Raw genomic sequence first — 18,887 nt, forward strand, 5'->3', positions numbered from 1 at the left:
CGTGCAAATGCTTCCTCAGAAAATGGGAGTGCTAATGAGCTCTGCTGAAGCTACTGTTTGTTTGTGGTTGTCTGTTATGACTTTGCAACCTTCCTGGGACTGAAGTACTTGGTCCTGGGCTATCGGAGGGCATCACAAATTGGACAGTACTCTCACCCTGCTCCTAGAAGATACACCAGATAAAAAGAATCGCTGCAGTTATTTCTGGGAAGCAGAGAGAGAGAGAGTGTGTGTGTGTGTGTCTACAGCTATCCCCTTCTGCTAGTCTCTGCTGTACCATGGGATGTAGGCAAAGCTCTGAGGAGAAAGAGGCAGCGCGGCGGTCCCGGAGAATTGACCGCCACCTGCGCTCTGAGAGTCAGCGGCAGCGGCGCGAGATCAAGCTCTTACTTCTTGGCACCAGCAACTCTGGCAAAAGCACCATTGTCAAGCAGATGAAAATCATCCACAGCGGCGGCTTCAACTTGGAGGCCTGCAAGGAGTACAAGCCTTTGATTATCTATAACGCCATCGACTCCCTCACTCGCATCATCCGCGCCCTGGCGACTCTGAAAATCGAGTTCCACAATCCCGATCGCGCCTACGATGCGGTGCAGCTCTTTGCTCTGACGGGCCCTGCAGAAAGCAAAGGGGAGATCACGCCTGAGCTGCTTGGGGTGATGAAGAGGCTCTGGGCTGACCCCGGGGTACAGGAGTGTTTCTGTCGCTCCAACGAGTACCATCTAGAGGATAATGCTGCCTACTACTTGAATGACCTAGAAAGGATTGCTGCATTAGATTACATCCCGACGGTTGAAGACATTCTGCGCTCTCGGGACATGACCACAGGGATTGTGGAAAACAAGTTTACTTTCAAAGAGCTGACTTTTAAAATGGTGGATGTTGGCGGGCAGAGGTCTGAGCGCAAAAAATGGATCCACTGTTTTGAGGGGGTTACAGCAATAATTTTCTGTGTGGAGCTGAGTGGATATGACTTGAAGCTGTATGAAGATAACCAAACGGTAAGTCCAAATGTAGCTTTCGTCCATCCCCCATCCCCTCCAGTCTTCATTGTTTCATTATGTGTATTTTGATACTGCTTGTGGGTTCCAGGCATGATGCTCAGTTTCTTTTCTGAGTGCTCAAGGAGAAGGTATCCTAGAAACAGGTGCTGAGCATCATAACTGCCCTTATATTTCCTATAAGCCTTTCATATGGGCTAGCTTCTGTGACCAAAACAGAATGGTTTTATCATAATGGAAAAGGATAGGGCTTACTAATGCCCTCTGTCTGAAGTTTCATTGCTGCTCTACCTTCAAAGCTCAGAAGATATGATGACCCAGTCGTTGGACCATGTGACTCTCTTTTTGTAAAGAGACATCATTGTCTTGGCAGCCACTTTTAGGTTCGATGTTGTGTTCCTCTTGCAGGTACTGTTGCCGTGTAAATACAGAAAACTCTGGGTAAAGTATTCTGGAGGGATGTACATGACACAGTTTAAAAAAGGAGTTCCAGAAAGCCTTTGAAGCTTCAATATTAAGTTGAATTAACCTTTTTGTGCTGTTTAAAATGGCACCCGCTGGTCTGAGACTCGCTATCTGCGTGGGTTTTCACAGAGAATTTTATGGTGTTCACTAAACAGCTTCTGTCCATATCATAAAAACCGACTCCCTTTGCAGTCTCTTTATGGTGCTAATACTGGCCTCCAGTTTGCTTGAACAAACAGATACAGTAACTATGGAAATGACTGCATATGCAGAAGTGTGCGTGGATCATTGCATTCACCCTCCTTGACTTGACCTTTGTTGCCAGTTTTGTTTGTGCTTTCCAGTCTCTTTCTTCAATATATAATTTAACTAAGATGGTAACACGCATAATTGTAGATGCTTTGTTTGCAGAAGGTTCTCTGTATGGAATTCCTGGTATCCAATCAATGGCTTTGTTATGAAATGTTCTTCATGCAGAAAAAGAGCGCTCATGGCCACTGCTGATAATGTGTGTGCTCAGCAGATGAAAATTCCATATTTATGTCTGGCTTTGATGGAGAATCTCAGGGCTTATCCCGCAAGCCATTTTGCAGATCCCCAATCTCAGTGTCACAGCTGAAGTCATAATTGTGCCTCCACAATGTTGTTGAAGATTTGCAGAGTTTGGGGGGTTGTGGGTAGGAACATAAGAACAGCCTGCTGGATCAGGTCCAAGGCCCATCTAATCTAGCACTCTGTTCTTACAGTAGCCAACCAGATGCCCCATTGGGAAGCCCACACGCTTGCCCCACTTGCAGTTCTCAGCAATTGCTATTCAGCAGCGTATAGCCTCTGAGAATAGAGGTAGAACAAATGTCAGAACAAATGTCTCAGGAGCCTTGCACACTCTGCTTTGCCTTCCCCTATTCATCTGAAGCACTTCAGAAAGCTTGGGAGATCTTTCCAAACCTCTGATAATGTCACCCCCTCTGGGAAATAAAAGAAGGGCTCAGTATTCCTGGCAATATTCTCCTGAAACAGATAATTCAGCTTGGTGTCCATAGGAACTGAGGAGAACCTACAGGCCTATGAATTTTGAAACAAAGCACTTTTTTATATAATTGGGGGGGGGGGATGCACCCTTTTCTGTAGGATGCAATTAAGTAGTAATCTCAGGCTCTATTTATAATTGATGTGCAATTATGGAGAATGACAAGCAGCTCGAGTCGGGGGTAAGAGCTGCTTCATTGAGAGATCCTTCTGTTCTATCAAATGGTGGGAGAGAGTGAAGCATCATTTCAAACGCTGTTATAATGGTTAATGTGGTTTAGGCAGGGAAGAGATCAGGCAACAATCTTGCCTGGATTGTTTGCAGAGTTGCAAAGCAGTCCTGAAAAGTCCTGCATACCTTGATACCACTCTGCGATTGTAGATATAGAGGTCAATGCAACTTTTTCAGATCAAGGTTAAAATTTGCCACTAGAAACTGAGCCATCTGGGCTTGGTTCATCATTCGTCCCCTGGCCTGGTGGCCTCCTGATGTTTACTTCTTGTTTCCTTTTACACTGCTTTAATTTTGTTCATTTTTGGATTGAGCTATGTCTGTTTTCATTCTAGGAGCTTCGGATAAAATGTAGATTATAAATGCTTTCCCTAAATAAAATAAATATGTTTACAACTCCCATCAGCCCCAGCCAGCAAGATTGACCTAGAACATTTAGATAATCAGACATGTTTGCCAAGGAAGGCTATTGAAATGGGGCTACAGAAAGAAAATTGTTAATTCAGGAGTACCAGGAAATGTAGCTAAGTTGGCTCTTGAACAGTGAGCCTTCTGCTCTTGTTCTTGTTTCAGTTCTCTCACTGCATGCCTTCTAACAATCTTTAACTTGGGGGGGGGGAAGCCTTCTATAAATTTAAATAATTACATAATTACAGCCCTCTCATCAGATGTAAACTGGTGAAATGTACTCCAAGAAATTGTCCTCCCATTGTAGCATAATGTTGTATCCAGAGCAACACCCAAACCCTGAACTTGATTGAATCTTACAAGTATGATAACTTGCCGACCTTCATTGTGATCACCCTTCCCCAACCTGGTGCCCTCCTCACGTTTTGAACTACAACTCTCATCATCCACAGCATCATAAAGCCATGCCGCCTAGGTCTGATGGGAATTGAACCCCAAAACATCTGGTGGGCACCAGATTAGGGAAGGCTGCTGTATGTTGCTTAGATTCAGCCTCAGTCTGGTAGATAAGATTTTTTTGTTTTGTTTTTTGAGAAGAGCCCTGACAGTTGTCTTCTCTTCATCTCTATGGGAAACTTTGGGGAGCCAAAGTCTCAGTCCCTCAAAAGCAGCTGTAATCATCCAGGATGGAGAAGAATCCAAGTTACTTGCACAAGTGGGGGTTGTTATTGTTTCTGTTTGTTACTCAGTTATGTATTTTTGTGGTTTTATATTGTACACCTCCCTATGGTCTTCTGATGAAGGGTATTATTAGTACAGTGGTACCTCGGTTTTCAAACGTCTCCATTGACGAACATTTCAGTTTACGAACTCCGTAAAACCAGAAGTAAATGATTCGGTTTTCGAACACGCCGCGGAAGTCGAACATGCTACACGGCTTCCACTGAGTGCAAGATCCTGAGGCCTAGCTGTCGGTTGTTGAGTTTTCGGTTTTTGAACATTTCAGAACACGAACGGTCTTCTGGAACGGATTACATTTGAAAACTGAGGTACCACTGTAGTAGTAGTAATAGTAGTAGTAGCACTCTACCCATCTGACTGGGTTGCCCAGCCATTCTGGGCAGCTTCTGACAAATCTAAAACATTAAACATTAAAAAGATTTCAGTCCCGTGATGGGGCCTGAATCCAAATTGGAAGGGATGCAAATGGTTCACACCCTCCAGACTGGCCTGGAGTTGTTCAGCAACCAACTGCTCAAGGACCTTGCCCAGGAATGGAAGATTTGAGACTGGGCGATAATAGGCCCTAATGGCTGGGTCCAAAGATGGTTTTTTAAAGAAGAAGTTTAATAACTGCCTCTTTAAGGGGTTCAGGGAAGACTTCCCTATAGAGGGAAGCCTTCACCATCCCACACAGCCCATTGTCCAACCTGCTTGGCTCACCTTTATGAGCCAGGATGGGTAAGGGTCAAGGGGATAGGTGGTTGGTTTCGCTCATCCAAGCAGCCTGTCCACATCCTTGGAGGCAATAGGTTGAAAATGATCCCATACAACCTGACTAGACAGAGCTCTGGCACTCTCACACCCCAGCTCTGCTACCATGATGGAGTCTACCTCCTTCTGTATTGAAATGGAATCCATCAATCAATGCCCTTTTAGAACCAAGGGCTCCTGCCCCAAAATGTTCATAACATGCAGGGCATGAATATGTCAGTGAGTGTGCAGGCATACTTGGCAACTACTGGGTGGATGTACAGGGCTGTCATGCTGGGTTCAAGCAACGTTTTGATGGACCTGAATTAGTATTAGACATTACTGGTTTTTATTAGAAATGGTTTGCTGCTCTGCTTGCCACCATGCTCATTCCACTGTTTCTTTTGCCGTTAGGGGAAATGTGCATGGCCTGCCTGGCCAATATCTGTTTCGTTTGCTTAGATGAGCAATCCTTGCAGAGGGGCTGCTGTAAGCGTTTGAACTCCAAAAGCCCCTGACTATTCCAGCAATCTTGTATTGTCACTGAGAATGGAAAACTTGAGATGTATGTGACCCAAAGTATCAATGGTCAGAGCCACTGCTTCCATCAGATACAATTTCCACTGTTGCTGTTATCCTTGGTTTTGAATCAAATCTATTTCTGTTTAAGCTTTTTCTCCTTTGCAATCAAGCCATTTCCTGATTAGGGAGTGTTAAGTCTGCAGTCCTAAAGGTTATTTGTATTGTTGCAAGGAGTAAATGCATTAAATTGGTGATACTTCAGAGAAAACATCTTTTGATGAGACTGCAAGCCATCATGCTGAATTTAATATTTTCATTCAGCAACTGTCTATAAAGTCATCAATATCTCCTGAGGGATGTGGTAGAAGATAGAAACTAGCAATCCTACAAAGTACGGTAATATGATTCTGCAATAGAAGAGGATCAGAGCACGGTTATGGTTCAGGTAATGGAACTATTGCATGTTCAACATTTAGTGGGCGTACAAAGATATGTGCACATTAGACCAGGAGAAAGCTGGAATATAATCATTCCTGACAAAGGAATGCATAACCCCGGTCTTTTAAGCTAAAGATAATCTGAGGAATATTATCAAGACAAGAATTTTACACAATTGCTCAGTGTGAAGGAGCCAAGAATAAATGGACAATTGACCACTATGAAAAATAGTATAGGTTTTTTTTTTACATGTGTCCTTTAAAAAAAATGAAGATACTATTGGATGTCCAAAATGAGATTAATTCGGGAGGCCTGGGCTTAATTGGCACACACAAGGGGGTGTATAAAAACACACACACACAAAAACCAAGAGTTTGTATCAAGAATGACTATGGGCATCTTTTACTCTCTTTTCTGTGCTCCAGTGAGCACTCTTGGAGTGGTTGGGAGAACTCAGCCCTAGGCAGTGAGGGTACATGTCAACCTTCCCCAACCCAGTGCCCTCTAGATGTTTTGGACTACAAATCCCAACAGCCCTAGCATCATGCAGCCTTGTTTGACAGAGTGCTCTGTTCTGTGTATTGAGGAACATGTTTTGGACATGCAACGGTCTGCTTATTTTGCTTGTAGGGTTTTGTTTTTTTTAACTGGTGAAACTGGCAATTTCCTAAGACAAGATTTTATGAAGATTTGTTAACTTTGTCAGCAAAGGGTCTTGTGGGAGCATTGTGGCATAATCTGTCATGGACTACAGCCCACTTCATCAAATGCCTAGAGTGTGATCCTCTTGTGTCTGCAAAAAGAGCCTGGTCACCTTTCGCAATAGCAGTGGTTGGCGATAACAGAATCATCTTGGGATTGCTGTGTGAATTTTGTGCATCTGTACGGAGACAGTAGAACAAGGTCTCTATTTAGACACAATTGACTAGAACTGAAAATTTTCATAAATTGCAATTTCACCCTGGATGTTCCCCTTTAAAGCTGCTTAATTTCCAGGATGGCCACATTAAGCTCAGTACAGTGGCACCTTGGTTTAAGAACAGTCCTGTTTAAGAACAATTCGGTTTACGAACTCTACAAAACCGGAAATAGTGTCCCGGTTTGAGAACTTTACCTTGGTCTAAGAACGGAATCAGAATGGTGGAAGGGCACCGGCGGCGGGAGGCCTCATTAGGGAAAGCGCACCTTGGTTTAAGAACGGTTTTGGTTTAAGAACGGACTTCTGGAACAGATTAAGTTCATAAACCGAGGTACCACTGTAACAGCGAGGCCCAGTAGGCTGAAAAGTTATCCTACTGATTTCTGAATGATTGCCATTTCTGGTGTCAGATCTGTGTACAATTATTTAACCAGGCCAATCCCTAAGCAAAAGAATATTTTTTTAATTTGTCAATTTGGGTGGATGTACAATAAATCAGGCAGGCATGCACAAGTTGTGACTCAGCAAGCCAAATGCTTGATAATCTGCTTGTCCATCCCCCCACCCCCACTTTTTCTTTTACTGCCTGCCAGGGGAGTTGTCAAGCAACCATCTGGCTGGCCGCAGGACACAGCCAGTGGGCTGCATTTGGCTCAGTAGGTCATAATGTTGTGCTTGCATTTTCTACAAAAAGAGATTCAAAGACCTCTTTTAAATGTAGGTGCCTGAAAATACATCTGATGCTTGAGTCTGGCTTTGTTAGAAAATAAAATGTTTTAAGGCTCGCTTTTGGATGGTGAGTGGCCTTTTCTTATTGACAAACACTGGTAAACTCTATTTGAGGAGTTGGACTCACTCCGCATAGAACAGGTGGGATGAGCTGGAACTGCCTTGACTGGGGTGCTGCTCCCGTGCTCAAGGAATTTCAGCTTGCAATATTAAGCCAGAAGCTTCCTCTATTTCAGCAGCCCCAGTTCTTTTCCTCCCCTGTTTCCATAACAACGTGTCTGTAATGGAGCACATAAATGCATTCTGAGGTTTTCTGACAGCAGTGCCCTTCCATCGTTAGCTTGTAAATCCTAAATTCTCACAGCAGAACCTGGGGAGTCTGTAACACAGAGAGGGTTTCTTTAATGGTAACTGTCAGTCCAGCCCAGAGCTAGGCACTGGCATTCTCAAGGCCAGGCTCCGAAGGGAAGTGACTCGTGCACAACACTATCCAAATTTCATGTGCAGCAGCCCCAGCTGGAAAGCAAAGAAGGATAGCTCTTGTGCACTCATTCTTCCATCCCTACATTTTCCTCTGTGCCTCTGCACAATTTCTATTACTCACATCAACAGCGTTAGCTTGAGGGGTGAATGGCTGACTCATGTGGACTTGGCTGCTTCCACAGTGAGACCCCTCTGATTCAGACAGGGGAAACCAGACACATGTTTCAGATGATGTTGGTCCTGCTTCATGTAAGTTTGAGTACAACGTGTCAGATGATGTTTACATGCTTATTCTGCTTCAATATTATTTAGAGGACAAAAGCCATCCTAGAATGTTGAGATGTGTGTTTAATTGTAGAAAGTAAGTGATTTGGGGGGCAAAGGGGGTGAGCAGGCAGATCCCCATACTTGCCAAGTAAAGGAGGCATATGGCAGGTGCAGCTGGATGGGTGCTTGCTAAAGTGCTCTTTGCTATAGAGCTATTAAACGTATGGATTATTTATGCCTTCCCCCCTCTCTTGCATCTGGCCATTCTCCTTCGTCAGGCAGCTGCAATGATTTGTTTAGGTAACATATAGATGCCTGTTCTGCTAAACCAGAGATTTTCAGCCTTTTCCAATCCACGGCTCCCTTGACCAACTACATTCTTTCTGCGGCACCCCTGTGGGGCTCAGGAGCCCAGTTGTGCCACTGCTTTCCAGCAGAGCTGGCAGCCTCTCACCCTTTTTTCAAATACCCTCCCTTGTGGAGTGTTCCCTCAGCCTCCTCTCCTCTCCCCTCTCCTTAGGAGTCCTCTGGGCAGCTGTTGCTGCCACCCCTGGTCTCTGAGCTGCCCACCCTGCCCCAAAGAGAGGTACCTCCCCACACTGCTCCATAGAGGCCTGGGACTACAGCAAGGGCTGGTGGATTGGCTGGCTGGACTCCCTCGCCTGCTTGCTGGGCCTACTCCAAGGCCACCTCAGCTCCTGGCAACCAGCACCTTCTGACCATCCCCAGAGACACCATTCACCTGCAGAGCTTGTAGCCAGGGCTGCTGCAACAAACAGCTGTGCAAGCCTTTGGGAGGCAAAGATGTGATAGGGCATCAGAGGAAGGAGGGAGGGAAGGGAACAGGGACGGAGACCAGAGTTGCCTGTGGCACTCCTGACTATCATTCAAGGCACCCCAGGGTGCCATGGCACACTGGTTGAAAACCACTGTGCTAAACCATCACCTCTCCCTCTCCTTCTGAAGTTCCTAGATGGTGTGTGTTAATCTCTTTAGCAGATAGGCATGGCTCCATTCTACAAATGCCTCACTAGGGCAAGGGTCACCCAGCCATGCCTCGCATGCACAGCTGTGCAGAGCAGTGGGAGATCCCAGGAGCCCAACCGTTTTATTCCCTTCGGACTTCGTGAAGAATTTATTTGAAATTTTCAAATAAAATTTATAAGTGCAAGCAACTTCTGTTAGAGTGGAATAATAGGTTTTCTTTGGTGCTGGGCAGCGGGGATGCATTCTCCTTACCCTGCTCCTCAGATCCCTACCACCACAAAAATGTGTGCTGAAAATTAAGATTTGTGATTAGGAAGGCCCTGTTTAAAGACATCTTAACTGGAGTTAAGTTTTTAAGGACAGGGCAATGTGATGTTACTTGACTTTCTGCCTTTTGCATTTTATTTTCGAAAGTGACAACATTATCATCTTGACATACTGGGGGGTGGGGGTGGTTATACACATGTGCTTGAATGCATTGTTAAAAATAGGCCTCCTTTAAAACACACACACACCCAACTCCTCCAGTTTCTTTAAACACAGATTGAGACTTCCTATATGATGCATATGCACACATACAAAAGTTGCCTTCTTCACAGAATCAAATCGAGTTGAGCAACATTACATTTCCTTCTCGACCAATGGTTCTGATTTTGTGGGAATAGCCTACCTACTTGAAATGGATTTGCAACATTTTGGCACTGATACTGTGCTTTAATCCTCTTGGAATTGTAACTGGTTTAGAAGGCATCAGCAGGGGTCCCCAATTTCTGCCTCCACCCGTGCCTTGCTCTGGGGAGATGTTGTGCATGGGTTGGAATAGTGCACCACAACTCTGTTTGGTGAGATATCTCTCAGAGAAGAAGACCACTGTTCCATGCAGTGGCATCCTCAATGTCTTGAACAATAATGTGAACACTATGTTACAATTTTCATAGAGAGAGAGGCCTCATAATTAAATGTGCAGTATACATTGTTTCAAAGCCTGTACTGTAGCCAAGGTGAATCCTTAAGAGATTGCTATGCTGACATAGCAGCGTCAGCAGCATACAGGTCTTGCTTTGAGCAGAGCAGCCCATGGATCCTCAATCTCAGATTCCCAGAGCAGGCATTACTAGGGATGGAAATCTTCGTGCTTCCCCAGCATTTTCTTGAGGGTCATTAGGACCAGAGCAGAGAGACACGCCCTTTCCCGCTATCCAATGAACTACCAAGGGCAGTACAATTCACTCTTGCCAGAAGCCCAAACTGACCGCTTGCAGAGGGCTTTTGAAATCAGGGTTTGGCCTGCATGTCATTAGCCCAAGTGCTACAAGTTGTCCACCCTGGTATAGTGCTTGCCTTAAGGGTGCAACTAATTGTTACCAAACAAAAAACCTGGAGAATAATTTCCATATCTGGTTTTCCTTTCCCAGTGGCTTCCTGTGAGTCCTGGCACCCAGGCACTGGGGGCAGATTTTGTGAAAAGGAGGAGGACTTGGCATGGTGGGGGTGGCACTGTCTGCAGCACCCCTCTCTCTTTTCATTGGCTGATTCTGCCCCCTGAGCCAAGATTTGAGCTGCAGCCCTGCAAACATGCTTATTATTATGGTGCTGCGGCTAAGGAGGCCTCTTAAGGCCAAGCTGCCCTCATCTCCAGCAAGCATTACTGTGACATGGCTGCAAAATCAGGGCATAACAGACTTATTTTTTATTTATTTTATTTTTTTCTCCAACCTTCCTCCCAGGCTGGCTGACAATATCGATTAAGACAGTTGCAGCTAAAAACACACCATCAATAAAAATATTTTTTTTAAAAACCAATTAAATAAGTACAGTGGTACGTCGGGTTACATACGCTTCAGGTTACAGACTCCGCTAACCCAGAAATAGTGCTTCAGGTTAAGAACTTTGCTTCAGGATGAGAACAGAAATCGTGCTCCGGCGGCGTGGCAGCAGCAGGAGGCCCCATTAGCTAAAGTGGTGCTTCAGGTTAAGAACAGTTTCAGGTTAAGTACAGACCTCCGGAATGAATTAAGTACTTAACCTGAGGTACCACTGTAACCCTATTAAAAATTACTTAAAACCAATTTAAAGTGCAAACACGCAAAGTGCAACACCCACCCTCAGAAGAACCTGTCACAACAGACATTAAGTGGCCAAAGGCCTGCTAGAACAAGGAAGTCTTTGCTTGCCAGCAAAAGGAAAGCAGAGAGGGAGTCAGGCAAAGCTCCCATGGAAGGGCATCAAGAAGGCCTTCTCTCATGTCCTCAGCAAATGTGCCTGTGAAGGTGGTGGGACTGAGAGTGGCGTCTCCCCAGAAGATGTCAGAGCCCAGACAGGCTCATATAGGGAGATATGGTCCTTCAGGCAGCCTGGACCCAAGCCATATAGGGCTTTGGAAGTGGAATAGGAAAAATCCTTCACCCCTGAAAAGCAGACTGGTCTAGAAGGCTCCAGAGTTTTTCCTTTATATATGGGAGTGGTACTCTGAGCTTAATTAGCATCAGCTGGAAGTGCAAATAAGAAGACGACATCTGTCCGAAGAGTATTGCCTGTAAAATATTCTGAAGGACTGCTCCTGTAATTTACGACGTGTAGGAGATGAAAGACTTTTGTTTGAAAGTGTACAGTTAATTGCTGTTTATGTTAACAGTCGAAAATATATTGGCTACCGTAATGCTTGTACCCGGTCTGGGAATAAAATCTCTTGACCGAGACTTCACAGAGTTTGTGTGCGTCATCTTTAGAACAACTTCGTCATTGTCCACTGCTTCTGCGCAAGAGACAGAAAGAAGATAAACTTTGCTAAACAGTTTTAAAGAGGTTTTACCTAACCACCAGTATCTGCGCAGTGAAAGTGTGTGGACGGTAATCTCTAATACTCTGCTGCCTTGTAGGGATGCAGGCAAAAATGCAGCTTCCACAATTAAAAGTGGAAGCAGCAGCCAGAAAATATATTATCAAATCTGCTATTAGTTCTCTGATGCAAATTAAAGAAGAAAAGGCAAGAGACCGATTTTATTTTTAAACAAATTCAGAAAGAGCTTAATAGGGAAATATAGCCCTATTACGGTAAATGCTTAAAGGATTGTGTGGAGGTGAATGTGGGAATGGGAGGGACCGCAAGAATAATAGTATACAGCGGAAAATAATTACCCACTCCATTTGCAGACCGTTTTTAATGGAGAAATATTAGGGGCTTAATATTTTCCCCTCAGTTTCCCCCTCAGGCCGCCATTTTGGCAAAGTAGCCCTTGCTGTGATAAACTGCAGCTGGGTTTGGTGTAATTATGACCGAAGGGGGCGAATTGCCCCCTTTCTGTATCGGCAGTCAGGAGGGGAGCTGCAGGCACTGGGAAGGGTACCTTTGGGGGCTGCCTGGCTAAGGCTGTGCTTGAACCCAGTCTGTCTGTGGGAGATGAGATTGCCGTATACACACGCAAACAGGTTTGCTGCTTTGAGCTGCTCTTGTCTCCTGTCTTGCTGTGGAATAAAATAAGCACATAGGGTTGGCTAGTGGGTGGGGACAGACGTACCTTTTCCTCAGCTGCATTTGTTGTGCTTCCTTAAAGATGGGGACGTTATGACACTGATCTGTGCTTCTGTTACCTCCAAAATGGACTGCTGCACAGTAGTGTAGAGGAGGCTGCAGCGAGTGCAGAGGGTTGTCACTTAAAGTCTTCTAATGACTGGGGTGAAAGGTGTGAGCATGTCCAGTCCAAACTGGCTTCTGGGCTTTAAGGCCCCTTCGGGCCTAGGACCCATACAAGCCTCAGGGACCTTGGAAATACTACACAAGAGGCAGCAGAACTCTTTAAGTCCTCACATCCTCTGCAGCGAGTCACTGTGAGAGGGAGGGAAGGAAACAACTCCAACCCACCTCCTTGCTTTCTGATGGGGTGGGCTTGGGGTAGATGGTGGGGAGGAAAAGCAGGAGGCCTTTTCCAGCCTGGATTCTGATCCCTGAGGGACCAGGGTTGGTGATGGGGGCTTAGCAGCTCAACTTTGCTTTTGAACAGGCATTTAACAACTGCCAAAGCTTGTTTCTGAGGTCAGGCCCAGGAGAACTTTGCTGGCACCACTACAGCTTCTTTGCTTGCTGTAGCAAATGCCCCTCTGTGGAGTACTAGGCCTGAAAGCCTTCCCAGGTCTGTACCAGGAACATCTACCTCGCCCCATTTGTAAAGAGCTTAAAGGGCTTCCTAAGAACCTGCAACTCTATGAAACGATCCAAGTAACATTTGTGCTCCTGCCTGTGGGTCTCTGTACCACCCACCACCCTCTTTCGCATAGTTTCAGCTCACATATGCAGAAAACTTATGAAGAATCCTCTGCCATTGGGGGACACTTGGTGTGGACACTTTGCGAACCTTTGTGTGGAATGTTTTGTGCCCGTCTCTGTGCCTGCTTCAGTGCTACAGTACCTGACACACACAATCTTTCCCCGTGTTTCTGAATATATTTACACCTATAATATCACTATGCTTATTTGCTATTTCCATGGAAACCTGAGTAGGAACTTCAAGTGACTGCATTCAATTACAGTGGTTAGACAAAAGTGTGTTCCCTCGTTGTCTACCGTCAGGCCATTTTCTGGCAGAGCTGATCCAAGCTAAGTGCTGATATAATGACTGATTGATTTTTATATGTATCACCTTATTTCACTAGTTCAGGGCTGGTTACCATCTGAAAAGATAACCATGTAAGGCATACAAAGTGCAATGCTCAAGCTATTAACACTGTTCTGAAATAGTCAATATGCAAGCTTGCAGCTGGAGCCCTTCTGGCTGGCTGCGTCATCCCTCTCCACTCCAAGTTCACAGCCCCTTTTGCAGATGGGGACTAACTTCCCCAAACCATTATTTTCTCCCGCTTTGCCTTTGCTGATTTTACCTCATCTAATATTCTGTGAATCATCTTGATTTCCCCTCTGAGCTGAATTCCTTTTTCTGCTCTAGACAGAGAAGATTTCGGGGTGGGGTGGGGTGGGGGGAGCCTGGCTGCCAGAGAAACCCAGTGGTTGATGATGATGGAAAGTAGAGGAGCCCTGGACTTCTCTGAAACGCCAGAGATGTAAGATGAACTCATTCTGCTCTCAGGGCGTAGGGGTGGAATGCGACACTGTGACAAAATCGCACAAGTGGGGGAAATAAGTATTACAAGAGGGAACTTTGCTACTGTGGCTCAGAGTCCTTCAGTTTTGAAAAGAGGCAAGTGAGAGTGAGGCTTTATTCTGTCAGACCCTGGATTCCATTTCAGAATCACAAAAGCTGGTGATCTGGCTGGAATTTCCTCTCTTCCCTCCAGCGTGATGCTGCTTCAGAGTGTGATTCAATCATAGAGCCATTAATGAAGAGCATCATTCACAAATGGCATTAATCTGCAGGGGCATTTGCAGTGGAGAGGACATGACTCAAAGGGAGGGTGTTGGGTCTAAGGTAAGAGCTCTTGAATTAGTCCCAGGAGTAGTATGTGGAATTCTAAAGCATGAACAAGCATGACCTTGGATGCTTATCCATCTTATAATGATTTGCTTCCTTTATCTTGTGATTTCTCCAGAACCAAGGCTACTCTGCACATGGTTTGTTTCCTCTCTTGAAGGCCTTGACGTATGAACCAGGCCAGTGTTATTCCCTGCATGGTTTTCTGCAAATTTTCTCCGTTTGTTGTATTAAAGTTCCTGGAAGATACTGTTACAAGAATTCAGCCTTGTATAAGCATTTGACTTGTTCATAACATGAATGTTCTGCATTACTCAACTCTGGATATCTTTCCATATACTAAAAGCCTCCAAGGCACATTGATCTCTCTTTGTAACTGGCATCACCTTGGGTGGCTTGTGACCTGAGGTGCTCCTAAGAAAGGCCCATCCAGATGGCAGGTTTTGGAAATCGAGCCATTGTTTGGATTGACAACAGCTTGTAGAATTTATGTACTTTCTCCCTCTAAAGGCCTTGTTAATTGTCACTGGCTTACTGTGTTGCTGTTATTATTGTTGTTATTATTATATCAAGTAATACCTGGAAAGGGCTAAGGAAATCCAGGCTGCCCAGACCCATGCTTTTCTGGTTCAAAACAGCACTACTTGCAGATCTGCTTGTACATATATAAATTTTGAAAACTATTTCTTGTGCAATCCAGGCAAAGTTAAGCAACTTTAAATCCCATCAAGTATGTGCTTAATCCCCTCAATGAAATAAATGAGATTAGAAGTACCTAGCCTCTGCTGGATGGAGTCCAGTGGTCTTGGGCTCTGCTTTCCACAAACAGCTTTTCTATCAGGAATTAGTGCCTGAATCTGCTAGTTTCCCGTTCCCAGCCCCCTTTCCTTCTGTAATGTCTACTAGGCTGTAAGTCTGTGGTCTTAGCTTTGTACAGCACCTAGGATAATGTAGGTGATTTCTAAACAATAAATAAGTGGGAGGAGGTTTTTGTTCTTTTGATCTGCTGTGCTTGGCAAGAGGAGTACAAGTTTCCTGTGGACACAAATGTAGAAGTGACCATCTGGCACCTGATGAAATGCTTGGCCTTGAACGGTCACAAATGCCGCTTGTGCGGTGGGCTCCCTCCTCTCTGGAAATGATTACTTCAAATACTTTTGAAACGTCGTTTTTTAGTGGAGTTCAAAGTTATGTCTTCACTAAATAGGAAACAGCGTACCATGGACAGCTCCATGCGAAATCATCCTAGCAGCACGATGGCTATAAAAAATGTATGTTGTTAAATGATGTCTTGGGCTTGCTTGACATGTGATAAAGTTCTCTAAACAGAAAGCATTTCTCCTCTGCAAGGAAGCAGCACATAAATTTGCCTATGTGGCGCCAATGAGACTGAAGGAGAAGGGTTGTAACTATGTGGCCAAGTGGATGGTTTGCATGCAGAAGGTTGTGGGAGTGTGGATGTGCATGTGTGAACATGAGTTTGGAAAACTGTTTTTCCATTTTACAACTGGTGCTGTGAAAGCCTTATGTGTTTGTTTGGTTCCTCTACCAGAACGAGAGAGAAAGAGATCTGCTGGTTCCAAGTTTAAATTAGCCAGTGTTTGCAAAGCCTGGCACTCTCCTGACATTTTGGACCTCAGCTCCCATCAGCCCCAGACACCACAGCCATGTTGGGTGGAGCTGATGGAAGCTTTAATCCAACAATATCTGGAAGGCAGCAGACTACTCAAGGCTGGTACAAGCTAACACTTCTTTACAAGAAAATCCATCTTTGGGGCAGCTTGGGTGAGAAGCACCTTAAGACTATTCACTGAGGTGGCTATGGCTGTTGAGGTTCCTGCGTAATTTTGTGTGCGATTCTCTTGCTGATGCTTCTGTCCTTTCCCACAGAGTCGGATGGCTGAGAGCCTTCGTCTTTTTGACTCCATTTGCAACAACAACTGGTTTATCAACACCTCCCTCATCCTCTTCCTGAATAAGAAGGATCTGCTGGCTGAAAAAATCCGCCGCATCCCTCTGACAGTCTGTTTTCCGGAGTACAAAGGCCAAAACACTTACGAGGAGGCAGCTGTCTACATCCAGCGTCAGTTTGAGGACTTGAATCGCAACAAGGAGACCAAGGAGATTTATTCACATTTCACTTGCGCCACTGACACCAGTAATATCCAGTTTGTGTTTGATGCGGTGACAGACGTCATCATTCAGAACAACCTCAAGTATATTGGTCTTTGCTGAGGATCTGTGCAGATGAATCTGGTTTCTTAAGGTGATGTGAAACAGGCGAGCCACAGCTGCTTGCCACAGTGGAAACAATGGCGTAGTGCTTGGAAGACCCAGTCACGGAAGGGAGAAATCTGAAGTATGTTCACAGATCCCTTCAACTGCCCACACACCTTTTTGCAAAAACAATGTCTTGGAGTGTGCAAGCCTCCCACCAAATGGTGAGGTTCTGAACTGTATGGAAGTGTTTTCACTACTATCACATCATCCACTGGCTCATTCCGTCTGTTTCATTCCCCCCCCCCCCACGAGATAGCAGAGCTTACCATGTTCTATGTATAATGAGACAGATTGTTGTCCTTATTGTCCTAGAAACCATCATACTGTTGGAATGATGCAGAGCTGGTGAGTTGGGGAGGGCTGTGTTGCAACTCCCAACCCCCAAGAGGGAAGAGACCAGAGGCTAGAGAACAGGCATATCTGAGCAAAGGGTTCCTTTAACCTACAGTCTGGTACTTGACCTGTACCAGATCATGTACACATGGATCAAGCGTGCACAGGCACCTAACTTGCAGCAAGTACAAAGTACATACTAGATACACACATTGTCTTTGCATCATGGTTTATCATGAATAATCTCTCTGTGGAAGGAACTGATAGTGCAGAATCATCCCTGTGAGTCCCTGCCACCCTGACCAGTATAGCCCCTTCTGCTGTTCACAACTTCAACATGTGTGCAAAAAATAAGAAATGAATGGAAATGTTAAGTAATGACAAGGCCAAATTGTGGTCAGTGTTTCTTCTACCAGTGAGGAGTTTTATACATCAAAAGTCTTCTTTTACATCTTTTTTTGCCAAATCTTTGTGCTCTTTCACAAAAACTCTAAAAGTTGAATAAGTGGTTGAGTGTTGTTGGTTTTTTTTAAATACAGATATATGAAGGTATACATTTTTTTTAATTATTGTTTTGTGTCTGGATTTTGAGTGTGCCAACGGACAATCCTGTTCCATTGCTCCAAGGAAAATTCTGACAAGTATGGCAACATTTGCAACAGCCTTTCTAAACACAGGAGCCAATGAAACTGTGTACAATATAGCCTTTTAAGTCATTTTGTTTTGTTTTGGGAGGGGGTGTTTATTTTTTTAAAATGTGCTGTAATTATTAGGTGAACAGATGAGTGATATGAACAATACTTAAATGTCTTGATATTTAAATTTACAAAACTTAGTGGAATTTAAGGAATGGAAGTGATGCATTCCTCGGCTCCCTTTCATCCTGTATGCCAATAATACTGGATGGCATATTACTCTAGCAAATTTACAGCTAAGTTTGAATGCCTGAGAAGCTGTGTGTGAACTTACTGGATAATCTCACATGGATCCTAGGGCCAGTGCCCAGGTGGTTCCTTCTTCTCTCCCTTGTCCCTTGCAAAAGACTTCTTACAGACTTCAGTGTAAGCTAAGTGTGTAAATAAATATACATTCAAGAATCGTAAAGCACATAAATGCACACACATACACACACTTGCTCTTACACTTACACACACACACACAATCTCCTCCTGCCTCCCTCCGTTCCCCAGTTGTATGAAGATTAGTGAGAATTCTCAGCCAAGGGCTCTAAGAAAAACCTAAAGAGAAAACAGTGAATGATAAAAAAATTACCGGCTGTCCACTTTTAAGAAAATAAACCTGAATGATCTTAACTGATTTATGGCGTGTGTATGTAATGTTTATAGATCTTGTGATTCTAGATTCCACACAGCTGGGTTCTTACGTCATTTGCTGCAAGTATGCGTTCTTCGGGCATTAAAAACCTGTTTAGTTTTAATTGCTTACGCGATGCGATAAAGCCAGTAGAGCTACTGAATAGGAAATGGGGGGCAATTCTGTTCAGAAAAAGCTGAAACAGCTGCAGGTTAAAGGGTGTGAATAGTACTTTCTGGCAGAAGGGGATTCTCCTGCTGCTAAGCTCCAAGGGGCACTTCTCATGAACACCTATTGCTACAACCATCTTTAAAGGAAGAGTAACATTTTCCAGAATTGCTGGTGCCAGTGGTAGCCAATACTTGTGAATCCTGTTGAATGTAAGGGACCAATTGCTGAGTAGAGTATCAATTTGAGGAGAGTAGCATAACGACAAAATGAGCTGTGACACTTTGGAAGAGGTGTCTTTTTACTCTGAAGTAAAAGGCCTCAGAGGTCAGTGGAAGTGCCTTTGTCTGCTCTCTTCTCCTGGAACTGCAATCTACGGATTCTTGTCATTATTTTAAAATGAAGTGCTGAGCTTG

At 44.5% G+C, this 18,887-nt stretch overlaps 2 protein-coding genes across 2 annotated transcripts in view; one reads left to right on the forward strand and one right to left on the reverse strand.

Annotated features, from left to right (window-relative positions):
• The window catches only part of RSPH14 (radial spoke head 14 homolog), a 60,999-nt gene that overhangs the window by 34,349 nt on the left and 7,763 nt on the right, over positions 1-18,887 (reverse strand). The window lies entirely within an intron of this gene.
• Positions 279-18,306, forward strand: GNAZ (G protein subunit alpha z; the record flags this gene model as incomplete). The annotated part of the gene is made up of 2 exons (XM_081842828.1): positions 279-1,001; positions 16,267-18,306. 2 exons carry the CDS (start codon positions 279-281, stop codon positions 16,609-16,611), a joined length of 1,068 nt encoding a protein of 355 aa, XP_081698954.1. The 3' UTR covers positions 16,612-18,306.

Source organism: Podarcis erhardii, assembly GCF_964252035.2.
Source record: "Podarcis erhardii genome assembly, chromosome: 15".
Taxonomy (NCBI): Eukaryota; Metazoa; Chordata; class Lepidosauria; order Squamata; family Lacertidae; genus Podarcis; species Podarcis erhardii.